Source organism: Calypte anna, chromosome 14 (genome assembly GCF_003957555.1).
Source record: "Calypte anna isolate BGI_N300 chromosome 14, bCalAnn1_v1.p, whole genome shotgun sequence".
Taxonomy (NCBI): Eukaryota; Metazoa; Chordata; class Aves; order Apodiformes; family Trochilidae; genus Calypte; species Calypte anna.
In genome coordinates this window covers 7,365,933-7,392,983 of record NC_044260.1, presented here as the reverse complement: position 1 = coordinate 7,392,983, position 27,051 = coordinate 7,365,933, and the positions used below count along the sequence as shown (strand labels likewise).

General features: G+C 36.0%; 1 protein-coding gene across 2 annotated transcripts in view; it reads left to right on the top strand.

The window, feature by feature from the left end:
* Nucleotides 1-27,051, top strand: part of CYTH3 (cytohesin 3) — a 45,024-nt gene that overhangs the window by 8,125 nt on the left and 9,848 nt on the right. Inside the window, exons 2-9 of one of the 2 annotated variants that reach the window (XM_030460224.1) lie at nucleotides 14,763-14,845; nucleotides 15,390-15,454; nucleotides 15,874-15,940; nucleotides 19,950-20,068; nucleotides 22,185-22,265; nucleotides 24,253-24,365; nucleotides 25,736-25,884; nucleotides 26,643-26,754. In XM_030460224.1, the coding sequence (XP_030316084.1) occupies nucleotides 14,763-14,845; nucleotides 15,390-15,454; nucleotides 15,874-15,940; nucleotides 19,950-20,068; nucleotides 22,185-22,265; nucleotides 24,253-24,365; nucleotides 25,736-25,884; nucleotides 26,643-26,754 (789 nt within the window). Of the gene's footprint in view, nucleotides 1-14,728; nucleotides 14,846-15,389; nucleotides 15,455-15,873; nucleotides 15,941-19,949; nucleotides 20,069-22,184; nucleotides 22,266-24,252; nucleotides 24,366-25,735; nucleotides 25,885-26,642; nucleotides 26,755-27,051 lie in introns of those variants that run through there. The other variant, XM_030460223.1, reaches the window with a different exon arrangement.

Here is a 27,051-nt window from a genome sequence, read left to right as displayed (position 1 = left end):
TAAAATAAGGAATTATTGTTGCTTGAAGCAGTATTTCCTATAATAAGTAGTGAGATTCCAAATATGTTTTTTGTTGGGTTTTTTTTTCCTCTTCTTTCTTGCTTGTGTAAGTTTGGACTAATGAACTTCCTGCCTGGGCATTCTAATACACCAAGGAGGAATTTTCCCACCAGGCTGTGTGCTCTGTCTGAGTACAACTTCAACCACTTGCAAATGCAATTTTTGAATTTGTAAAGCTGCTGCATGTTTTTGTTTCAGTATCTAGTAGCTGGCCAGCTAGGGCATGTGGAGGAAAGTTTTCCCAGGATGATGAAGTCAGATCAAGTGGCTGTAAGAAGAAATGGTGGCTCCGTTATGGAGAAGCTCTATTCCTTGGGAAGAACTTTGCAAGCTAAATGTTTTCTCTGACCATGAAACTCCTCATGCATGCAGGACAGGGGCTTGGTCTTTGTCCACTTGAACAAGGGTCAGAATGGCATAGGACCATTCTGAGTTCTGGAGAAGACCAAATGGACCTGACCCTTCTTGTACATTCTGAGGTCTCAGCCATTTCTGACTGCCCACACAGGAGCTGCTGTGTACAAGCCCTGCAGGCTGAACATCCATTATAATGGATCTATGGATTTTGTTGCATGGGGTAGTTGAATGTTCAGCTATATATTGGTTTGTGGGTCTCTCTTTTTTATTATTCTTTGTTCTGATTATGTAAATTTAAAAAATATTTTTTCTCTGAACCAAGAGTTCTGCTTGCAACCCACCCAAACCAAACATCTTGTATTTCAGGAGTACGCCTTCAAGATCTTCCACTAGGCTGAAGTAATCCTTGGTTTAGTCTTGCATTTTGTAACCTCAGTACATACTAATTGGAGAAAACTCATTTTGTTTGTGGTATCTGTCACATAAATGCCTAAATGGGGAGTCTGTGTTATTTATGTGAGAATACATATATTTGAGAGTATATGCTGGTATTCTTAAAGGGAAGGTTTTTTTATTTTATAGGGTTTATTATTTCACTTGCTCTTCTGCAAGTCAGTTTTGACCAACTGCATTATCCTTTTAGTTATTAGTATATGATTATCATATCACATACTTGGAACATTTTTAAGCAGCATCCAGCATCTGGGGACAGGGATAATATCTGTGCTTGTTCTTCTGCCATCTCTTGTGCTGCTGTTCCTCAGCTGCAGTTTGTATAGAAACTGTTTCCTAAGAGGAATTTGAAGGTTAGTCAGAAGCAGAGTTCAGAGTGATGACTGTTCTGTCTATGCAAATGTTTGCAGTCACAGAAGGGAGGGATGAAGAGGTTTCAGGTATGTGACTGTTTTTTTCTTCGTGTAGGGTGTTGCTCATTATTATCTATGAGTCTCAAGCTGGATCTTAAGCTTATGCCCTGTTTTTTACAAGAGGTCAGCATTGCTAGGCAGCTTGTGGTATTTTGGTTTGCTGTAAATGTTTTAGCAAGGACAGATAAATGGAGCATATGGAGTTGATTATTTTTTTGGCTATAGGAAGTGGATTTTTGTGAATTAAATTTAGTAACATTTTTTTAATATACATATATCTGAGAGGAAGCTTCCCCACCAGCAGTGATAAAAAAAATAGTAAATCAAAATACACTCTCCTCACTCTCATTTGTGCAATGTAAATTGGAAAGACTGCAATGTTTAGTCTTGGTCTTGTACCAATTAATGACATAGTATCACATGAATGTTTTAAAAGATTAGGTGATATTTTATAAGAGCAAACATAAAAAGACTTGTTTAACTCCTTCCACTATGAAATCACTGATATCCAAAGTAAAGAGAGTGTATATTTTGTTATTGTTCTTATTTTGCTGAAAACTTAATTTCCTTTTTTATCTTGTACCAGTGTCTTAAGTCTCAAAAACCAATGTGTTATGAAATGAAAAGGTTGGGTGAAATTGGTAATCCAAATTAAATGTAAATAATACTTTGAAGTTTATAAAGCCTGTGGGTGGGTGGACTTGGCAGATCTATCCATTGTGGTATGTTAGACTTGAAAGACCATATGGAGATGATTATTTTTTGGCATTTTGTAGTAAAGGTTTTTGAAGAAGGATTTAAAAATTTTTTTAATTTTTTTTTTTTCTTTTTTAGAAAAGGATGAAAAGTAGGAAGAATAACTTCAGTTTGCATTGGGTAGTAAAATAGTCTTGTAGCATATGGAAAGCCAATTTATTCAAAGGTAAACTGCTAAAAGTTCTCCTGTTTTCCTATTGGCTCTCTTTTCCCTGAAGGCAGCCAAAGATCCTGTGCAGCTGGGACTAATACAGGATCCAGCTGTAACTTCTTTTATTGTTGTTCAGATGTCCGGTGATGGTCAAATCTAAGTTATTGTGTGGAAATTCAGTAAAGGAAAAGGGTAGGGTGGGAAAAAAGTGACTCTCTATAAAAATATTCCAGTAAAAGCAACAGGAACTAGGAGTATCCATTTCAGAACTCTGCCATAAATCCCATCCTGAAATACTTAAACGCCTTCAGATTTTGCTGTAGACTTGAAGTCATCTAAGAGTTCTTAGATGTTCGTAGTGTCTTTTTAAAACAAAAATGAAGTTAACTCTGGAGTGGGCAGGTGGCTGTTCTTGTAGATGATTTTTGGAAGAAGATACCAGTTTCTCATTCATAGTGCAAGGTTTCAGTTCAAACCAATTTTCTCTGTTTAAAGTACTTGTACACTATGTAATGCTACAATGTGGAGTACTTAAGACAGTTTTGATTTTGCTAATTTCACTTATGCAGTGGTTTGCTGGTCTTTGTTTTATAGAGCCTAAGTATGTAAGGAGGGGAGAAACCTAATACTTCTCTGTAGCATTTGATGTGCCTTTGTTATATTTGCTGCTTCCAGCTCTGTAGAGGATGACTTGGATTGAGATAAAATAAGTGAGCAATACAGCAGGTATGTGAAATTGTGAGATTACTTGATGATTATCAAAATAATCTTTCTTTCAAAAAAAATTGTTTTTTGTTTTTTTTTCCTTGTTAAAAAGGACATGATTCTCAAGTTTTTTTTACAATTGTAGCTAGACATCCTGTTCCTTGTTACATGAGACCAGTGATGCCAGTGCAGAAATACACTGTTCTTTAGGTATCTGCTTGCTTTCCAGATCTTACTTCCAATCTTCACTTGCCAATGAAGTCCATCAAATGGATGCCTGAATTTCAGAATTCTTTTAGTATTAGTCCAAGTCTCTAATTTTGAATGTCATTACTCATTCAGTCTGTGATTATGCCTGTCTAATTTAATAATATTAGTGACAATAATATTCAAATTATAAGTTCTAATTGACTGGTAGAGCTAGCTTGAATTACTTTAAGTTATTTCCATTACTAGTGACAGTGAAAGGAATTTTAAAACATAACTACTGTCTCGGGCATAATCCTGGACAGCATTAGTGCATTCCTTTCCACACGCCTTAATTGGTTGTTGATATTAATTCTTTTATTGGGAAAAGAAAAAAAAGGAAGATTTGTGGTCAGTCTGTTGGCTGCTGGACAGCCTGGCATTCAGCCCCACAGTGCTGGAACATAACAGCAACAACAATTTATTTTCCTTCCTGAGCGAGTAGGAGCTGATCTGTGACTTCAAAATGGAAGTGAAATGAGACAAAACAGTGTGCTTTGAAGGCAAAACACTTTAACACAAATTAGTTATGATTAAAAAATACATATGGTGTTCATACAGCAATGTAAAACGTAGTAATTTTTTGGAGTTCCTGAACTGAGTCACCAAGGCCAGTTGTATGAATGAGGAAGGTTTGTATCAGTGACAGGACTGTTGCAGTCTATGCCAATTAACAGTTGATAATATTTGCATGGTGACTGAATTAATTCACTGTTAATGTGTTTGGTAAACCTGCAGCCAAATTACTGTTATTATTTTAAAATTGGCATGTGTTTCTTCTTCTAATTAAGCAGATAATGACACTTAACGTGCTCTATTACTGCATCAGGCGATGTATATTATGTACCTATATTCAGGATTTGGCCAGATTGTTTCCCAAACACTGTGGTTCTTTATTTTCTTTTCATTTCCTCTTCTTTTTAAACAAAATTTACTTATTATTATTATTATAAATAAATCGGAGGCAAATATTTCTCTCCCCCCCCCTTTTTTTTTAATATTGCAGCAGTTAAATGAGCAGTAGTACAATTTATTCCTGTTTTGTAAGAATGGTAGTCAGAATTTTTTTCCCCAGTTTTTAAGTGTTATGATCTTAGTTTAAATTGTGTAGAGCCTATAGGAACCTCTTCCAGTTTAATTGTCTTCTTGAAGTGCAGGTCAATTTACAATGCATTTTATAAAATTGGCTGTAAGTAGCCTCTGCCAGTGTCAAAGACCATTAAAACAGAGCAACTGGAATAGGAAACTTTCCTTACAGATTTGTTTTACAATGCTTTAATTGTATTCACAGTATATTGTAAGGAAAATGTGGAAAATATTTGTGGCCTGAGAATAAAATCTGGCAAGTAAAGCGAAGAAAGTAGTGTGCATCTTTGAGAAAGAACACTGCATTTCAGCTGTTGCTGCATTGTTTTCCTTTGGAGCTAATATGGACTTAAGATTTTCTAATGTGACAGGAGAACATCAAAAAGCCCTTCTCACATTTAAGAAATAATAGTTTGACAATTCTAGCAAAGTTTTGGCTTTTTGTTACCTCATTTTACGTTTTGAAGAAAGGGTTTCCTGCTGAACAAACACATTTAAGCCTGATAGCATTTTCCTGTATTTGAATTTGGAACAGTCAAACGACTCCAAAAAATTTATGTCCTAGTAGATAGAGGGTTTTAACATAGAATATGTGCACACAATAAATCTATTGAACTAATCAGTCTACTTCCTTTCCCTCCCACCCCCATGCAGCTGGAAGTTCATCAGCTTTTGCTACTATATCTAGCTTCCTCTTGAGAATTCTGGAAGAGTTAACAGTGGTGGCAAGCATTAATGAACAATGTCATTATTATATTCTGTGGGTCTGTATAAGTTGTCATTTTCCATTGCTACTAATTATTATGGAAACTATGTAATCTGTTTAGTATGAGCACATTATGTGTGCCATACAAAGTTGCATTTAGTGAAAACATGTACAGTATCATTAAATCAATAGAGAATATTTTTTGATTTAGTGACCAGTCTGGCATTAAAGATGAAAAATTATTGGTAAGATTTTATTTTCATAAGTTCTTAATTAGAATAATGTAGGATGGCTAGACTTCCATTGGTAGTTGGTTTGTAATTAATTGGCCTAGATATTCTTTAGCATACAATAAGACATTTTTTAAGGTACAACTGTGGAACAGTTCAGGAAAAATTAAAAATCAGGTGCTTCCATTTGTTTTAGCAGTTATAAACCTTCATGATAACATATTTGCAGTCAGATCTATTGGAATCTAACAGCCTGGTTGAAAACATGAACTATAGTGATTTTTGTAGACATTTTTTTCTTTGAAAGATCAAAATGTCATCTTTTAGAAGCAGCTATTGGGCATTTGGGTATAATATATATATATGTGTGTGTATATATATACATATATATACACACAGAGATACATACTAGATGTAAACTAGGTATACATCTGCAACTTCAGTTGGGAATGGCACTCAGGTCTTATGATGAAACTTCAAATATTCAACAAAGGTTTAACATCCAGTTTATTAAGATACTGGAGAGATCATAGGACAGGCATTGTATTGAAGAATCTTCTAGAACTGACTTTTGTGTTGTTTTGGATTGCAGACCTCCTGCCTGTCCAGATGTACACTGTCAGGATTAGATGTTTGTTGGTGACAAAATAGCTGTGTCAGTAGTGCTACCACTTTCATTAACAAGTAAACAATTAACAAATAAAGCAAGTGTAACTTTTTCAGTAGTCCAGAAATACTTAACCCAGTTAGGAGTTTATTTGTGAATATTATTCTCCACATGTTTTGTATCACTGCTGTATCAGCCACTTTAGTGAAGTACAGAAGAACCTAACTGCTTTAACAAGTTTTCATACTGCTTATTGCATGAGTTGTGCTGGCAGAGCTGCAGACACTGTTGCTACAGACTGCTTAATAAGTTATAGCCTGATACTTCTGGTTGCCCTAAAGCAAATTTAGGATGGTTGCAGGTCTGTTAATATGAGTCAGGTTTTTTTCAGTCTTATACAAAGTTTATCTTTGTGTAGTGAAAGCTTATGCCACATATAGCACTGATTTGAAGATGAGAATAACTTTGGAAATGTGCTTAGCACAGGCTACCTATAATCAACCTGTGTATGAAGCTAGTATCTGGAGATTAAAAAAAATTATTTGCTATAGGTTTTACTTATTGACAAAATGATATTTTTTTTATTGTTACCTTTTGTGTCATGTTGAGTAGCAGAACTAAAGCATTTGGTTTCTCTCAGTTGCTTCCCAGTCAACAAAAATGTTTCCTATTTCAGCATGGCAGGATGAAGTAGAAATCTGAGAAAGAATATTTATTAATAAGAGCAGCAGGGGCTGATGGATTTTAAAGAGGTTGAGCGTTGAATGCCAGTTAGTTGCTGAAAGTTTTAAAATCTATATTAATTTTTAAGAAAAATACTGAGTATTATATATGTCAGAGACATGGAGAGTAGTAAAACTAAGTAGTTCAGATCTTTGAACTTGCAGAGATATAGTGTTTTTTCTTGTTATGTACTTAGCTGAGAAAAAGTATTTGAAAATAAAGTACTGAGGATTATAAATTCAGGTTATTTTTCACTGTTCTCTGAAAGGAATGCAGTGATTTTGCCAATACCAAGCAGAAGAAACAGCTTAGAAAGGGTACTGTAATACTTCAGTAGATCTGGCAGAAACTGCTAGGGGACGTTTAAGTAGGAAGAATCTATTTATTCAGATTAGTTTCTGATCAGAATGCCAGAAGCTATGCTTGAAATATGAAAATTCTTTTTGTAACACAGAACTTAACGTTTGCACTTAAAATGATTCAGGCATATGCTGAATGTGCTCTATTTTGGAAGTATGGTGAGGCAGATTTGGCATGGACTGCTGATGGTCTTTTGTCAAACAAAGAATGAGAGACCAGGCATTTGACCTTACAGTAACTGGATCCATCCAGCAAGCTTCCTATCAGTGGGCCAGATAAAAAGCTCTTTTATATCTGGATTAGTGACTTGTCAAGCTAATCGTTTCATGGTGTGATGGCAACCAAGAATTCACAACAGCTAAATATACTCCTTTCTGAGGAATCTGAGAATGCTCTCCAGTCTTAAGCTAAGCCTTGCTATTCTTTCACTAAAAAAATCTATGAAAAAATTCCTGATCTCTCTTAGTGTCCTCTCAGGCTGCAGGGCACATGGCCAATGGGTCTTTTGATGTAATAGCAAGAAGCTGAAGTAATTCAGCTGTCCAAGAAGCAAAACTCTTATTATCTATGGTGTGTTTCTCTCCAAGTACTGCAGCCCAGTACAGCTTCCACAGCAGGCATCAGGGTTACTTTTTTGGGAGGCAACTACAGGGACTGGGAAGGTTTACGTGGCACAAAGCATCACCCTGCGTACAGGTTCTGTGCATCCTGGAATTTCTTTTGTTCTGGGGGAAGGTAAATGCTGCTCAAGCAATTGTTTGACAAGTGAGCAGTCCTATATGGCACTCTGTAGTTACCTTTTGGAGTCGTGCTTCAGAAAGTGAAGGTCACTTTCAAATCCAGCAGTTGCTTTACCTCCTTCAGTGTGCAACTGATCTTGGAAAATGAAAAGCTTCTGCAATAAATACTGCTTCTGAAATCTAACTCCAGAGCTGTGTCAGGCAGGGATGGGGGAAGGGTAAAGATAAACTTTGCCTTGCTTTTTCTGAAAATTGGATTTGTGTGCTTTAGAAATGGCCAGCAATCCTAAGTAACTAATGAGTGAAGTACAGCAAGCAGTTCCCATATTGCCAAGAGTAGATGTTACTGGAAATTTTTGACAGAAAGACTGCCTGACCCCTGAATGTTTTGCTGAAAACATGGTAGGTCTGTTGAGCTGTTCCTGAATTTCGGGTAGGATTCAAGGGTACTGCAGGCGGGTGCTGCAGGGGATGGGCTCCAGGACCCCCTTGCAGCTGCTCAGAGACATTCCTCTCAATTTTCCATGCTGCTACTCGAAAAGGATCTGACAGGAATGTCTGCTACTACTCTGGTGTGTTTGCTTTTCAAGTCTTTTTTCCAGGGTCTATCCTAGGAAAAAATGTTGGTGCACACCAGCCAACCATTTCCTCTCCCTAGTGACTGGGGGTGCTGTTGGAAAACACAGCTGTTTTATAGGGGCAAAGCTGAAACAAGTTCCTACATTTTTATATATTTTTTTTACTCAGAACATCATTTCATAAGCTGAAGGGATCAGTGTGTTCTTGTTTGCTGGGTCCTCGCCCAAGAGATGATGAAATGATCTCTGCTTTCAGGAGTTCTCATATCCTTGGTCTGAGATGTTTGGATCGTGGAGCTCTGACAACGACAAGACAAGTGGCACCGGGCACAAGTTGGGGCACAGGAAGTTTCATTTGAACATGAGAAAAAAACTCTTTACTGAGAGGGTGACAAAGCACTGGAACAGGGTGCCCAGAGTGGTTGTGGGGTCTCCTCCTCCGGAGACATTTTAAACCCTCCTGGATGCAATCCTATGAAATGTGCTCTGGGCAGTGCTGCTCATGGGGCGTGGACTGGATGATCTCCAGAGGTCACTTCCAACTCCAGTGTTTCTGTGATTGTGTTTGAAAGTGTTTTGTTGATCTGATGCAGAAAAGGCTTGAGGCGTCTTATTTTTGGAAGGTTAGTATCTGTGTTTACCCCTGGGTTTCACTACGTAAAGCTGATTGTGATCACTCTTCCCTGTTATACTCTGTGGGAAAAAGAAATTGGATGCAGTAGTTCTGTTAAAAAGCTGAAACCTAAGAAATTTTTAAGGCAGTATAAATGCACCACTGTGCTGAAAACAGCAAGGTAATGCAAGATTGTGCATTTTTACTTACAGTGCTTGGCACTGAAAGAATTGCATTTGTCCCACATTACTTTGTTGTTACTCTTTTCCCTGTTGATGGAGGACTCTAATGTTAAGATGGTAGTATAAGTGTGTAGCCATAAGACTGGAATCACAATGGTGATTCACCAGATTTCTTAAACACTAATTGGTAACTTATGCTAACGAATGCACGTGTTATCTTGGATAGTATTTCCTGTATCTGTGATAATATGTTCATATCCTCTACAGAAATCATCCCACTCTAGTGTGGCCAATTTGTAATTGCCACTTTAGCTAGCATAAATTTTTTCTGCACTTCTTAACTAGGCATAGCCATGGGTATTTTAACACTTTATATTATTAATGTTTGTATTAATGTATTTTGGTAAGAGACCTTAAATGATAAGTTAAACTCAGCATTCTTTTCTTACCCAGTAATTTGTATTTACCTATTTTACAAAGAAAAGTTGACCTAGAAGCATCATCTGATCTTGAAGTAAAGAGTAGAATGACTTCAAAGGAAAAATGTTCCTAAAGAGAAATCCACATTTATCTATTTTTAATATCAGGTTGAACTACTTTTAGGATTTAGAGACTACAGCTTGTAAGCGTGCAGTTTAGGGCTGAGCTAAGCTGGATTTAGGGGGTCCTGACTACAAAGGGGGTCACTGCTCCCTCTGCCTCCTCACTCTTAGGGGTTTCTACTGTACCTCTTGCTTGGGCAATTCTCTGGTCCTTCAATGAAACTGCCTGGGCTGCTAAACTGGTAAAAAATGGAGAAAAACAAGATCCAGGGACAGCAAGTGACAAAGCACTGAAGGAACCTCCGAGATCTGGGAACAACTTGTTATCTCTGAAATCTTGCTCATCTGGGCCTCATGTGGTTTTCCTTCTTTCTGCACAAGTGATGCTCGTTTGTTCTCCCTGGCTTCCTAGTGGTAATGAATCAAAAGGCCTTAGGTACTGCCTGCTCAAAAGTAACAGAGCATGGACAGTAAAAAATACTCATTAACTTAAACACACGCTGCTTTCAAATGGCAAAACTAAACAGCAAGGTAGATCTTTCCAGTTCTTTTTATGAGCATATCTATATAGGAAGGTGAAGACCTGGAAGCTTTTGTGAAGTACTCAGATGTGCTTCATTGCCATTAAGAGCAAGTAGTAGCTAGCAACAAGGGTTAGCATCTCATGTGAGAGCTATGAGAAGCCTTCATATTCTTTTTCTTCCATTTCACAGCTGTTGTTGCTCGTTACCCTCATGCAGTTCATAAAGATACATCTACTGCAGTTATTTGCTGCAAACTCTTGTTTGGTTCAAAAAACTCATTCACTGTATTTTATACTTGATAGAGCATTTTTTCAAGTAACATGGCAAGGCAGCACTCTTCTTCAGCTCAGTCAGAGCTGAAACCACAAATGTTTTTTGAGAGGCAGGTAAAATGCATGGATTGGGTAATTTTTTACCCTCCAAGTATCCTTCCTCTTTCCCACTGTTATCTTATTTGGGGGGGGAAAAAAAAAAAAAAAAGGTATAATTACACCTGCCTTGCAGAGGGAGTTAAAAAAATACAGTCCTAAAGTTTTAGTGTGTCATGTCAGAGGTCATGTCATTCCTCTAAATTTCTGAAAATGTATTTTTATGTGGTAATAGAATTAATGTTGTTAGACTTTACCAGAAGCCAAAAAGGGCAGTATCTTAACTGCTTAACTGTAACTTGGCTGCGAAGTATCTCCTTATCCTAAAGTAAAAAGGTTACCAGAAACATCTTGTGATTGTGTAATTTCCAGTAGCTAAACAATCAGAATGATGGATGTGAGTTTGAGGTTTTCTTACGGGCTTGTCCACAAATGTGCTTTCTGGCCACAGTGTCCCTTGTGAAATTCCTCATGCCACTGACTGGTAATTTTTGTAAGTGAAATGCTGTCATGTGCAGGATCATCTTCCCCTCTTAATGGGAAGTGTGGACTCTCCTGTGCTAAAACATGTTAATTTTCTTGCACATAGCAAAGATTCATGCATTAAGGCAGTTAAAAGAAGGAAACAATCAAATCTAGATAGTTTTACTGATTGAATTTAATGCAGATATAGTTTGGTTTTGCACTGTGAAATAGATGTGTTCAGGAGAATATCCTCCTACAAAAACTTGTGTGGAATCTTTAATAGCCACAAGTGGTCACAGCTTTGTTTATCCATCCCATCTGAAAGCTGGGAAATGTTCCTATAATTAAGTTTTAAAAAAGAGAGCATGTAGGGGGAAAGGAAGAGAGAGTAGCCTGAGAATATCCGTTGAGGCAAATGTCTGAGACAATCAGATTTGATCTCGGAGAGGAATGTTTATTATTTTAAAGGCCAGAAGAAACACATGTACCCCTTCTGTGTATGGGCAAGGAAAAGTTTGTTTAGTTTTAAGCCTTGCATTGTGTAAATACCTGTACATTTGCAAGGTCTTTTATTGCAGGAAAATTAAATTCTATCTAATTGTTCTTTGCTTGGAATGGGAATACTTCAGACCACCAATTTGTGGCTGACACAGAAGGAAACTATGAAACCAAAAAGTCAGTCGATCAATGAGAGTAAGGGAGTTGTGTTGCTTCGTAAGTGGAGTTACAGAATTAGTAGTGTTTTATCTGTGGTTGGGTGTTGTTTGATGTTTGTTTTCTGCTGGCTCTGGGTTCTTTTACTTTGTCCACATGAGACACTGAACTCTGAAGTCAGTTAAAGTGGTGAAGCGAGATTGCTTTACACCTTGGCCAGTGACTGCCAGCTGAAAGGCTAATAAGAAAAAAATACTTAAAAGAGGAATTTTGGATTATGTAATACCCTTGGAGAGAGAGCTGGAAAGGAATTAAATTTTGCTTCTGAAAAAGATAATATCAGGGATATGGACTTGAAAAGTGCTAGCTTTCTATTACAAAATTTTCTCCTAATTTTCCCCAACCTGTGGGGCTTTCTTTGCAAGCTGATCTGCTGCAGTTCTTTCTCAATCAGGAAAACTTTTTTTTTTTTTTTTTTTTTTCTGCCTGCTTGCTGAAAAGCACTTCTCACATCTTCATAAATGTCAACGTTCTGGGCTAATTCTCTTCTTTGGATACTGTACTTGTGCTATCAGCAGCAAATTATTTAATAAAGTGACTTCTCAACTGCAGGACAATTCACTGATTGCTGTGGATCGAACAGTGCACTTCAGAGTCATCCTCATAAATCAGTCATTCTTTGTGCTGGTAGTGTGAGTGGAAATAAAATACTATTCTAACAGTTCCTGGAAGCCAAGAAGTACTGTTTACTTTTGCTCAGTATTTTTGTTTTTATGCAAAGATACTGGATCTGATATTATTACTAGTATTTTAAAATGTTGCATTACCATGCAGTGTTCTCTAAGTGTTGTCTTCTAAATGCTCTGCAAGTGCAGGGTCTTCTTTTCCAGCAGGCATTTTTGACTTGCATCTGGCAGATAAATACTTGATGTTATTTCCTAATGTACAAGGCAGTCTGGCTCCATTTAGTTTATTTCCTTTTTGTCTAACAGCATCATTAATTATGCTGTGAGGGTTGTCTCTCTGCTGCAGCTGTGATCAGAGGAAAGAGAAAAACACATCAGTCTCTGGGTGCTGTAGCAGAAGGATTGAGGTGTTTGATTTCTTTTCTTTGGTGGGTTGCTTGAGCATAGAAATCTGTCACAATTTGTGTTTATTCCAACTGGCAGTTCCACTCTATATATTCCAAACTTGAACCAGGGAGCTTTCACTGTGCAGTAAAATAAGGGAGAAGAAACTGCAGTACCACTCACTGACCTGCTTTGGAAAGAGTTCCTGTTAGCAGCTAATCCAGATATTTTGTAACATAGCCTGGAGAAAAAACAAGTACTGTCTATGAATTCTAAATATTGAATGCTTAAAGATTATTTTCTGTTTGGGATCTGATTAGTATTTCCAGTTCTCAATGAAGGTGAGAATTACCAAAATGTCTACTGTGGTAAAAACTTAAAAACTTACCAGTGTTGGTACTGCAACATTTTAATCTAATTCTGTTACCAGTGTAATACTGCTAAAAAGTTTTAAGGATACCTGGGTGCACTGTTTGCCTTTTTAATAACCAGCATTGGGTAACAGACTTAATTTTTGTAATTGCCTTGCAAATTGGAGTGTTAGTCTATGTAGGTAGTATGTATATGGTCATAAACTCTATCGAGTTTTGGTGGTTTAAGATCTTAGAGTATTCATGTAAGACAGATTTGATGTAGGCATGTATATTGATAAGGTTTGATGTTAAAAGAATCTTACCAGTATTTGCATGCAAGGAATTTTTAGGACTAAGTGGATTTGTGATGAGATAAAAGGAAAAGAGGAGGTAAACATATTGAAGTCTGGTATTTGTTGAACAGGAGACTAATTTCTTAAGCTGGAAGTAATGTAATCATATTTGTGTCTGGAGTAGTTAAATGAGATCATTTGCCATAGTTACTTCATGTCTAATAAGGTCTGTTGCCATTTGGATTTTATATTATGAACTGAGTCCTAAAAGAGAAGGAGCTCAACACGGGTTGTTGAAAATAATAATTATGTTTCATTGTTAAGATTTGTAAAAGTGACTGTGTTTCAAATGTGTCTTTAAAAACTTATAAAGCTGAAACTTTGCTTGTAATCCTGTAGCTACAGTCTGTTACAACTGTATGTGACCTAAAAAAACAGTTTTGGCCATCCCAAATGACTGCATTTGTTGTTGTGTTGCTGTTGGGATAGAACAATTTAAATATCTTAATATTAGTTTCATTGTTCTATTTTACTGAGCCTGAAGGAAAAGCTGTTCTGTAATTAGGGAGCTACTTCCAAGAAAGTGGGTTGCATTAAAGCTGTCACTGTAGATCACTGCAGAGGAGGTGAATATTTGTACAGTGCTGTGCAAGCCAGTGAAAGTAATCTCTATCCAAAGAAGTTTCTTGTTAGGGAAAATTGCTCAAGAAACAGCAATTAGCAGAGGATTTGTGCAAATAACTTTTCACATTTGCTGGTTGTCCTGCAGAGACTACAGGGCAAGGGGCTGCTTCTGGAGTGAGTACAGAAACATGTTTGCATCTTCACTGGCAACCAGGTTTTATCAGCAGGGTAATATTTACTTTAGTATATCCAAGGAGTTCACTTAAATACTTCAGACTCATTTAAACGATATTATACAAAAGCATGCATTTAAGATAAACTATATTAAATAACTGATAACGACTGTGTATTTATTTGTATACCTTGCTAATGGGAAGTATTTGCTGTTCGGGATGTCAGTAGTATTGCACTTAACTGCATCTCTGCTCTACAAAGTAACCACATGGAGTAGTACTACTAAAATTATGAGATTGTCTGAAATCAGCACCAGGGTACACATTGTGTATATAGCTATTCTTTGGCTTTTTTCCCTGAAAGATAGCAGTGTCTTTTTAATCATAGTTCATTTACTTGAAGATTTTTGGTCTGTATAATGAACTAATATTATGATTATTTCAGAGTTAAATTCGGCAATTAAGCCGTAGAGCCAAGTCTTACCACACCTTACATGATAACAAGTTTCCTTTAGTTGTCTTTCTTCTGAAAGATAGATTCTGTCCATAATAATTCATTGAAGTACCTTAATATAGAGTTCAGTTACATTAGGTTTGGGTTTAGGGTGGGTGACTTTTTCTGAAAATTATCCTAACTAAAAAAACCTAATATTTAAACAGGTTTATTCAGTTTTCTGCAATGAGGTATGCTTGCAAATGCTAAGAGACTGCCTTTTTTGCTCTATTTTAGTGCCTGATGACCTCTCCTTAGAAGAAAGAGAAGAGCTTTTAAATATACGTCGCAGGAAAAAAGAACTGATTGATGATATTGAGGTAGTTGATTTATCTGTAAAGATCCTTAGAAGCAGAGTAAGTTACAGTAAACTGCATAGGTATGAATTCCAGGTAATGGTTTTAAAAGCATATGAATGACTTAAGCTAAACATTATAGCTAATGAATAGGATTTATAAATCATTTGTGTGTTTTTAAAAATGGTGATGTACATATTTATGTAATGTGCATATGTATGTATTTGATATTTGTAATGAAGAACTCATTAAAAAGCAGATTTGCACATAATAGAAGAGTGAGTGAGAAATCTGGATAAAGAAATCTTATACTGTAATCTGTAATGGTGATTTTGTATTAATCCTCTGACCTGAGCATACACTAGGAATTCAGATCCATGTATTTAACATTCATTCAGCTATGGTAAAATCTTGAGTTAAATATCAAAAGAAGTCATAAGATTAATAACTTTTTTTTTTTGCTAGGTGACTAGCAAAGAGGAAATAAAACCTAACCAATACTGTACTCATATATGATTATTTAAAACCATTTAATGTAGGTTAACATTGTCCTTCCTTCTTTTGGCAGAGATTAAAATTTGAAATTGCTGAAGTTATGACAGAAATTGATAACCTGACTAGTGTAGAAGAAAGGTAAGAAACGTTAGCATATGGACATGATTCAGTAAGACCTTCCAGGTCTTCCTGGAATAGAAAGTAAAAATAGTTTTATTGTGCTAAATAAACATTTTATTCAGTCCTTTCTAAGATCTCTAAAATCTGCTTTCATTCTATTTGGGTGTGTAATTCATTTGGCTAGAGAATATATTGGATAGATCGTAGTATTTTAGACTGTCCAACTGATAATGCTGTAGTTCTCTGAAGCTGCAGTCACTTGAAGGAATTGAAAATTGTAGTATGATTTTCCCCCTTAAAAAAAGTGAATTCTTCTTTTTGTAATAGAAATAAAAAATAGCCAAAATTCAAATGAAAAGAAGCTCATCCAGCAGTTACTGTTCTTTAAAAGACCGACTAATAACTGCTTGTTGTTTTTTCTTTTTCTCCACATGTAGCAAAACTACACAAAGAAATAAGCAGATAGCCATGGGAAGGAAGAAATTCAACATGGACCCTAAGAAGGTAGAGAAATTTTTATTCCATTTGTCAGAAATCAAGTTCCTGCTTGATCTATGACAAATACAGTTGTGTGTTCTTAAGGAAACATTTCTGGTAATAGAAGCTCACAGGCCTCATTCATATATCCTGTAATATGCTGAACACAGGATTAAATTACAAGCAGTCATCTAGTAATTTGCTGGCCATGTGTGCTTTTTTCACTTTAGCAAACCTTTTTTGATAATGGAGGTTATTTATCAACAATTAAATATGCAGGGTATTGATTGAACTGCCTTGCAGCAAGATTATTTGTACCTTTTAGAGGTGTTCTGTGTGGATGTATCAAATACAGTTCAGTATCTTGACATTTGGTTATTAATGAGATGATACACAATTTTTTTTATGCCTTCCTATTTTTGGGTCTTCCAAAATACCTTTAATATGGTTTTTGATTTGGTCTCATACAGACTTTTATATTTGCATATCTAAATTCTGTTTGTGAGAAAGGCATGTATGAGTATCTGCATGTGTTTATACATATAGACATACATGTGTGTATGTGACTTGTACAGACACCTGCAGGTAGAAACTTGGTTACCAGTTTCAAGAAGTCTACAGAGTGTTTAAACAAGAGGTAATTCTCTGGAATGCCTCTACTTTTAGCATTTGCTTTTCATTTTACTGCTTTGTTTTACTGCTTTTGTTGTTTATAACTGAGATTCTGTTTTGATTTTGTCAAGTCTTCTTTAAGGTCTGTTTTGAAATCGTTTGGCACTTGTTTTTCTATGTTAGTTCTTGACATGTTTTCTTTCCGATTTTACTGAATTAATTTTGGTGGCTTTTCTGTAACATTCCAAGTGCTGTGATGTCTGCTATTCTTCAGACTGGTTTCAGTTTACCAGAGGCGCTCAAGTACTTTGAGATGCAGGGAATTTTTTTAAGCTGCTGACCACATCTTTTATTTTTATTTTCCTTTTTAGTGACTGTCTAAATGCTATTCTGTTTAGAGCAGAATACCCCAATTCTCCTGATAGTTTGCTGTTGTCCTTCAGCTCTTTCGTGTGTACAGTTTGTGTCAAAGTCACAGAATTATGTCAGATGCTCATTCCAATGTTAACTATTTTTTGTTGGTGTTCTCACTGGGTGAAAGTATTTCTATAAATAGATGCTGTGGCTGCAATGCTACTGTAACATAATTGAAATGTGGTTAACAGACTTACAGTAGTAATTTCTTAATATAATGTCTATGAATCTGTGGTGGCCTGCAGTAGCTGCTCTAAGGCATGGATCATCATGTAGTTTGCAGGTGCCTCTTTAAATTACAGGCAGCTAAAATACAAGTCCTTCTAATGTTGGTAGAATAAACTTGAGGTCATTGCAAAAAGGGTGCTTTTCCTTCAGAAGCAGGAGAGAAGATGGTCCCCAGAGTCAGGAATGTGTAAGAACTGATGTACAGGCGCTGAATTCCCCAAGTTTTCTTCTTTATAACCAAGTAAAGGAGGTCCAATGTTTTGGTATTTTCAGGAACACAGTGTGATAATTCTCTTCTGCCTGCTTCTAAGACCTTTACATGTTCTAGTCTGTGTAGAGAAGTTCTCCCAACCCAGCAAATCCTCATTCAGAGTAGCTGTGTTTAGCACCATTAGGGGATGTATCATGTAACTTGGTGTTTGGGTTTGGGTAGATGCTGTGGGAAGGGCTGCCATGGCAAAGGTTGTAGAACCTCGTGTTTTACACGTGTTTTACACACTTCAAATCCCTTGGGGAACATAAAGATGTGCGTGAAATTCACAGCACTGAAGTCAGGATTGGCTGCATTGGGGCTGCATCCAATTATGAAATCTGGATGACAAAGGCAGGGTTTAAGTAAAAGCTGTGAAATTCAAAGCAGTTTTAATTGCACTGACTTAAAAATAAATAAATCTATGCAATATTGGTAGTGAATATTGAAGGTTTTTGTAGCTATGAATTTGGAGAGTGGGTTGTGTCAAACTGGTCTTCAGTTTCCTGACAGTCTACACAAAGAAAACTTGCATCAAGACAAAAGATAGTGTAGGAGTTAATGGGAGTTTGGCCTTTCTTACCATTTGTTCCAGGAACTGGATTTGTTGTCTCAGACAAATTCCTTTTTCTGTCTATTCACTTCTGGTTGTGTAACATCTTCTGGGAAAAAAAATACAGAAAAAGGAAAATTTAATTTATTTTTGTAGTATGTCAAAGTATTTGCCTCTGTGCACAGAAGTTTACTCTCCATGCTTCTTCTAATCATGCCCATTATATTTTTTCACTAACTTGTACTAGTTTAAAACTATTCTGGTCAGCCTCTTTATCTTGAGTGTGAGTAGTATGGTCCAGGTATTGAACAAAGGAATCTACAGCTGCTGTTTCTGGTGTTTGTTAGAAGGAAGGTTCTCTGTTGGCTGACAGAGCTGAGACCTTTTTGAATAGCTTGGCAAAGGAAAAAAAACATTAGGTTTGAAGTCAAATTAACTTTTTTGTACAAATATTTACTTACCAAATAAGCTTTGAACGGATAATTGTTGAGAAAGACCCAGCTACTTCTGCATCAGGATATATTCTTTGCAACAAAATTGTGTTTATTCTGAAGTTACATGAAAATACTAAGTTTTCGGAGTCAGAACATGAGCCTGTCACTGAAATTAAATTTTCAGGTGAAGATAAAATTGTTTTGAGAGAATTGCATTCCGGACATTTTTTTAAAAAGCTTCAAGCCTTATAACATCGCAGTTGATTTTCTTTGCTAAGCTAGCTCAGATTTTTAATTTTTTTTTTTGACAGGCAGATAATCACTTAATTATAAAAAATCAGTATCAAACAAACAGAAGGATAATGGATTTTTAAAATGTTACTGGAGGACTTCAATGCTGTATCAAAAAATGATGAAAGTTTGTCTACTTGTAATGAAATAAAAAAGAAATATATTCACTTAGAGAAATTAAAGAACTTCTAATATTTCTGAAATGATGAAATAATCTAGTAAAAAATGTTCTGAATAATTTACTTAAGCTCTTTGGTACGTATTTGGAGTCCAAAACATTGGCAGCTTACTTACTGCTGCCACTTCTGCTTTTCACCAGCCTGCTGTTAACAGTTGTGTGAAATCAGCAGGATGAGCAGCATCTCTGGGGGGGTCGGGTGGGGAAACAAGGAGTGACCTGCAGAGTGGTGGGCATAAGATCCCTTCCATCCTTCACATAATCTTTGTATAACTCTTAGTCTCCTTTCTTTACCGCTTTGCAGAAAGTTCTCTGGGGCTCCTCAGAGGGTGATAGGGCCTGTAATTTATGGAGGCATAGGAGTCCAGGGGCTTGAGCAAGTGCCCACTGGGACAGGGTAAGACTCTCCTCCGGGCTCTGTGGTAGAAGCTTGACTGGGTCATGGGCAGTCCTTTGTGAATAGTCTGTTCAAGTCCTTCGTGAATAGTTTAGCTCCAGCACAACCAAGAAGTCACTGATAATCCCAGTGTCAGCATAAATTCTTTATAAACCGGTTTCAGTATCTTCAGCCATGACTTCTATTGCAAGTAGTGGCTTGGTGTATTGGGTTGCAGTTTGTAGATTATAACAGATGCTTTATTTTGTGTCATGGTGGTAATTAAGTTTTTCCTACGTACGTTCATTACATGATTTTACAGATTATGTCTCTCCAGACATTTATGCAATATTGTGAACAGGCCAACTCACATACTACCTCCAAAGAGCAACATGTAAACATAACTGAATTAGTATTTGATATTTCTATTGTTGAGGGATTCAAACTGCCACCTAGTACTTGTAGCTTTAAAAACGTATTTTCATCTTAGTCTTTAAACCAGTACTAAATGTAGCTTATCTAACTGAAAAACATCTGTTTACCATTTCATTTAAAAAATTCTGTAGGCTAATGTAATTCTTAATGTGCTGTGTATACGTCTGTGTCAGTATATTAATACCAAATGTTATCAGTGGTATTTACATAAATGCTTGTGGAAGAAAGCATAACATTGCTTTTCCTCTGGAATTGCTCTTCCTAGGGAATACAGTTTCTGATAGAAAATGACCTCCTGCAGAACACTGCAGAAGACATTGCACAGTTCCTTTATAAAGGAGAAGGATTAAATAAAACGGTAATTGGAGATTACCTCGGTGAAAGGTAAAAACAAAACTATTGAAACTTTTTCTTGAGCATACTTACAGGTTTTGGTAGTTACCTTTCCTTTCACAGGCTGCATGAGGGAACTACTCTAATATATATTGCAAGATCTCTAGGAGCTACAGCCAGAAGCAAAACTACTATGGGTTTTTTGTTTTTTTTAAATTGGTACATTGTAAAATAATAATTAATTGTAATTTACTATTTTAATAAAATACTTTAAAATTTTGCTACAGTGCAGAATTTAATACCATAAGCTTTTGGAATGTCTTCAGAGCTGTACTACAACAGTTTTGGTAACTCTTGATGCTGTGCCCAGAGAAGGAGTGACCAGTACAGTCACTGGTAATTGGATAGTAAAGATACCACTTACTAAAATGGGTAGTTTCTGGGACAGTGATTTGTGTGATGCATATGGCAGTGCATATTATAGATGAATTTTGTTAAATTACGTATTTATATTTACATTTGGACCCTGAGGACATTTTCTTTTAATTTGCCACTCCTATCAGGAGCCTGTCATGAATTACTTCTGCATTCTAGCTAAATGTAGCTGAAGAAGAGATGAGAATAGTTAACAGAATTAAATATTTATATAACATTCTGCCACAGAGATAAGTTTTAAATTATTGACTTTTGTAGTGTTACATCACTCCGAAAACTGGAAAAAGTAAAACAGAGCAAGGTAAAACATAAAAATGTACAACAAATAAGCAATGAATTACATTCTCTAAAAGATTTAGGATTTCTTTATATGTACGTAAGTCTTCACTTTAAAAAATAAGTGGCTTTCAAGACCTTTCATGGTGCTTGGCTTGTGTCTTTTGAACTGTACATGGTCACAAGTATCACTATTAATCCAGTCTATATCAAGCCACAGAAAAGCAAAAAATGAAGTATAAGGTGAATATTTTTCTGAATTACTGCTTTATGTACATGTAAGCAAAATCAATTATTTGGCTTAGAGTAACAGTACTTTTACAGAGTACTCAAATCTATTTTAGTATTGTGCCACCTCATTCCACTGCACTGAAAAGTACTCACTTGAGTGAATTGAGCATTACTAAATTTTATGACAGTTGCTTCTAGAGCTTTTGTGTTTTTCTATAAACAGTATGGGGACATCTTAATGACTGTATAGTTTGTTTTAAGGTATTTTACTCATGAGTCTTATGGGTTAGTCTGGGCTAGTAATGCAACAGATAAATTTTGGTGGGTGCACACCTTTCTGTTTTCAAGAGGAAGCTGATATGCAACATTCTGTCTTGGTGATGTGTTTAAACCACACCCTGAGGATTATAAGCCTTTAGCTTCTGGCATATGAACTCAGTGGTGATGTAGACTAAATTATGTCTGCATCCAAATAATGTTGTGTTTTTTAATGTTAAAATGTTACTTCTGTGTTTAAACACCTTTGCATCAAAGTACAATTTGGCTCATGATTCACACAGAAATATAAAAGACAGGTGAGACAAAGCCCATTCAAAACCTATTCTGATTTTAGTAAACTTTGATGTAATCAGTAAATGATTTTTGAGAATGGAGTAAGAATACACTGCATACTACATAGCTCCTTTAAAAAGCTACTCTTTTTCTTCAGTACAATCATTTGAAGAATTTCTGTTCCTCATCTTTGTATATAACTTAATATACTGCTTTAAATTTTTCTGTTCTTGGAAGAAAAAGTAACTTATTTTTCATGTGTTGTATGCCTAAAGAAATTAATTTTACATTAACTATTGTTTCAAGAGTTTGACATAGTTTCCACAAAAAACTTTTTACTGGATGTATTTATCAGGTATCATCACTTATCAAGGTAGATACAGTAATAAGAAATGTGAAGCAAAGAAGTCCAGCCCATTTTGGGGTCATTTATATAAGCGGTGCTAAAATCTGTTCAGGTGTACTGGCTCTTGCTAACCTACTTCTTAATGTCAGAAAAAATGGGGAAAACACCAGTATTAAATATTAAAATACCTCTCAAATAAATGATGATGACTTGATTTGATGAGTATGAATGTTTATTTTCTTGCTTATTCTCAGGAGCAAAGAGAGAACTACCAGGCCTTTAAAGTTCAGAAATGTGATTGTCTGTTTCCATCTTTGTCTTTCATAGGGATGAATTTAATATTAAAGTTCTCCAGGCTTTTGTTGAACTCCATGAGTTCGCTGATCTCAATCTTGTACAAGCCTTAAGGTGAGTAAATTCTTTTTTTTGGACCTGAACTTCCTTTATCAAATTGGATGTTAATGAGTCACTGTGTTGATTTATTTGTCAGAAAGCTGATATACTGCTTAGTGCAATTATCTGCATTACTGTACAGGTTGGCAGAGACAGCTCTGTTTTAACCCTTCCAGTTGCCAGTGTGTGTGCTGCTTTTGTGAAAACTTATAATTATTTCAGATGAATGCAAGCTGCTAAAATACAGCCATAACTCTTTGGTCTGCCTGCCATATCTGGACATTTGAGGCTCTGTTTTATATGTTACCACAGAGATAGCTAAACCAAACAAACCCAACCTAAGGAAATAAATAATACTGTTTGCTGCCATCTTCTTTCTCCTTTCCTTCTACATTAATTTGTTCCTCTGGGCAGGGGGGGGGGCAGAATCCCACTGACCATAATCAGTAATTATGTTTAGTTATAAAGAGATAGATTTTGAACCAAGTGATTTCCTTATATTTCCCTCAAAGTACCCACTTGTCATGTGAAAGAAATACCTTAGTATACTTTTTTTCCCCTTGCTAAGTTAACAGTTTACTGGGATTGCTCTGGGATGTCAGCATACAGTGACCTTCTCATCTTGGTGGAAATCCATAAGAGGTCTAGCAAATTAAGTTGATTTAGACAGTTCTGCCAGCTTTGTTGACACAAGTGGCTCCCTCCTGACATGAGATAAATTGAAATGTCTGTGTAATCTTTGATTCTAGTGCAGTGCCTTGTGATGGAGAGTCAGACCAGCTTTGCTATGGTTGAGTGATGTAGTGATGATAACTTGAGTTGCCTGGGGCCTGAGCTAAGGAACCATTTTCTCTGGCTGCTGAAGCTTCTCTGGGAGGCTTCATATTCCTATCTCTTTTAGACACTTAACATTGGGTTTGACATTATTACTCCCTAGCAGCTGCTACTATTAAATGTTTGTATTTTGGTAGCTTACAAAATTCGTGATCTGGGTTGGAACCTTGAATGAGGTGAGTAAAAGACAGTACATAGAGCTGACAAACTATAGCCAGCCTGCAACACTTCAGTAGTGTCCTTAAATGAAAACAGATGAAGACAGGAATAAATGGTTATTCTGTTGGTACGCAGTGTACAGGGAATATTGAGAAGTTGTTTTGCATGGCAGAGCATGTAACTTTGCTGGTTTAGATCCTGTTTTAATTTAGATAATTTCTTTGTTAAGAAAAAAAAGAGGAAGTGATTAAATTCATTGGAACTTCATAGTGCCACAGTGTGCCAAAAGTATATTTGTGAAGACTTCTGTCCTGTATGCATTCCAGTGTACCTGTATGTAGAAAGAATTAAGTTATGAATGTAAAAACTGTTTCAGTTCATGCTGCCAAACTGGAGCACAGATGTCCTGCATATATTACAAAATTACTAAGGTGATACAATGAGTCTTTAAGATCTGGGCCTGATTCTTCTAGGGTGAACTTATACTTAACAGGCAGCACCTACCTAAGCACTGGAGATTTTCTTGTTGTTAATGCTATCCCATCAATGCTTGAGGAGTTCAAGTAGAGATCATAAGTGTTTATATTCCTTGCTTCTTTCCCCTAACAGAAATCTTTTATATAATGTGTCTTTTTATATTGTAAATAAAGTCTATTTGAGTGTTTATTGCTTTTAGTTGCCAGGAACCCAAGGAGGAATGAACTTACTGTTTCCCCACAGCATTCTCATATCAAAAATGGGATGCATACAGAGAATTACTTACTAGTTTGGAAAAAAGAGTCTCAGAATATGAACTGCTATATTATCTTGCCTGAAAGCATGCAGTATTGCTGGCTGAATTACTGGGCTAGCCATCTGTGCATGTTGCTTTATAATAGCTCCTGACTTGTGTGTTGAGAGATTGAGAAAATATTTCTGGACATTTTATACAGATGTTGCTGATTTTTTGAGTGTTTGCTTAGCTTATAAATAATGGACTAAGTCTAATAATTATTCTACCCTTCTGTAGGCAGTTTCTATGGAGCTTCAGACTCCCAGGAGAGGCTCAAAAAATTGATCGAATGATGGAAGCTTTTGCTTCACGCTATTGCCTTTGTAACCCAGGGGTCTTCCAGTCTACAGGTTAGTCACAGGAAAAAATGGGAGTTTCTAAATATATATTTTTTTATTTATATTTTGTGGTATCAAATATATCATGCGTCTGATGCAGTGCAATGAGGGCCATTTTGGAAGTTCAGGATAAAATAATACGTAAAATGAGAAATTTCTGAGAACTGAGAAAATGCAACTGTAGTCCTTATTGTTTCCAGGAGGTGCAAGCTTATGCTCAGAATACATTTCCATTTATAAAACTTCAAAATTAATAAGTATCTAAGCCAATAAAGTATAAGACATACTTGAGAAAAGTCTCCAAAGATTCTGGCTATGCGTAGGAAAAGTAAGATTCTCAGGTGCTTAAAGGGAGTTGGATAATCCAATAAGTTGGAGCTTCTTAGCTTCTCATTATTTCTGTATCAAGTCTACCTGTATTTGGCTATGGTATGTTACCTAGAAGGTTGTCTTGTTTACTCAGAAACAATTTATCTCAGTTAGAAATGCACTTCAGTTTTCTGTTGAATTGCTTGGTTTAGAATTACTCAAAATATAAAAGCTAACAAAATGATACTACACAGAATGCAGGCACATTCTGGCATTGTTGGTCTTTTTAGTTATGAACACACATAGCTTACTGTTGGTCACTTGTTTGAGGAACAAGTAGGCAAGGAAAATGTTAAAGTAAAGCAGGTCTGGCAACAGCCAGGAGAGGAAGATACTGAAAACAAAATGCTGAAGATGTGAATGCATTTTTCCTCTGTTTAGCAGAGAGGTTTCCATCCTGCCTTTTTTTATACAGGATCTTATACTTGAATTCTGGGAAAATTTACTACAATCAAAACCATGCCAAGAGTCATGATAACATCTCCTTTGTCATCTTTTGATATTATTCAGTGGTAGTAGCCACCTCTTGTGTGCCAAGAAATTGAGTCAATGTAATTTTCAGTATGTTTGAACACAGTATGAATGTTGTTTTGAAGAAACTGTTCTTTCTGTTCGAAGGAGGCTTTGGAGGTGCTTTGAGCAGGAATCTTGACAAAGTCTGTTACAGGATCTACCAATGTGATATGGGAAAATCTGTGTGCAGAGAACATTTTGGTTAACAACACTTCACTGTTTCAAGTGAAAAGGTTGATAACGATGGTTTCTAAGAGATCTTTTTAAAAAAAGTTCTTGTATATTGGTTTTCTCATACTTGGTTTTAATTTGGATTTCTCCATGATTTTTCTTCTTAGACTTACTTAAGCAGTTTGAAGAAAGATATGAGACTTTGCTTTCATGTATATAATTAAGGATTTCTCAACTACCTTTATCAGTCAGGATGAGTTATATATTAATTTTACAGGTTTCTTCCACAAGACACAGAAAGATAAATACTTCTCCAAATCTTATTTCAGATACATGCTATGTGCTTTCATTTGCAATCATCATGTTAAATACCAGTCTGCACAACCACAACGTACGAGATAAACCAACAGTTGAGAGGTTTATTTCTATGAATCGTGGAATTAATGAAGGTGGAGACCTTCCAGAAGAATTATTACGGGTAAGTTAGACTGGGTAAGACAAGGCATTGCTTTGTGTTTTTAAGAGGAAACTTAAAGCATGTACAACAGTTCTCAGGCAGGTTTGACAAGCAAAAATAAGAACATTTTCTACTATGCAAACCATTTGAGTAGCTGAAAGCATTTTCTGATATTAGCAGCTGCTTTGAGATGGTTCTCCCTATATTCAGTCTTTTGTTGGGGAGAGGAGAATCCAGAGAAAATATTCTGTATATCTCTCAGTAGTTTGCCAGTGGCACAAATATTGTGGAATTGTCTTCTTATGAACAAAAAAAAAAAAGAAGGTAGTATTTCTGGGTAAGTCAGAGATAGCAAAAAAATGAATAATATTAAATTATTTGTTATTAAAAATAATTGTTCCATTATTGCCTCTCATTTCTCTCGTGTGTCTTGTGGAGCTTCCTTCTGTCCTTTGAGATAGTGGTAAAAATACTTCTCTAAGACAGTGTTATGGTTTAACCATTTACTGAAAACCCAGATTAATTTGGAAAAACTTGTACTAAATGAGACTTGGAACCGAACCTTTGAAGGAATGCTTGCTCAGAGCACATACCTGTGGAAAAGTTTATAGATAAAGTAGTTTAAAGTCAAACCTAAAGTAGTAAACGATTGAGAAGGCATAGTCCAGAATTCCTGTGCTTTTTAAACAATTAGTTTCAGAAGCAGTAAAATGTCCTGGTTGCATTTTCTGTGAGACGTTTATTAATGAGGTCTTTTTCCTCTTTTTTTATTCTTCTAGAACTTATATGAAAGTATTAAGAATGAGCCGTTTAAAATTCCAGAGGATGATGGGAATGATCTAACGCATACGTTTTTTAATCCAGATAGAGAAGGTTGGCTGCTGAAATTAGGTTAGTTATAAGGGTAGTTTTGCTGCTAAGTGTTTGCTTGTTGTAAGCATGTTTGCTGCTTCTGCCTCTTATCTGCTTTCTTGTGGAGATAATAGGATTAACGTTGTAATTTCTATTTTAAAATGTGTGAACCAAAATAACTCCTTTACATCTGAAGGTTGTTATTTATTTTACATACCCAAATTATCAATCTTCTTTCAAACTTTGGAGTTTTATTTCTGATTTATGAGAAATAAAAGCTCAGCAACAGAAAGGAAATGCCACATAGTATTTTCTACATCCTGTGACTGATAAATA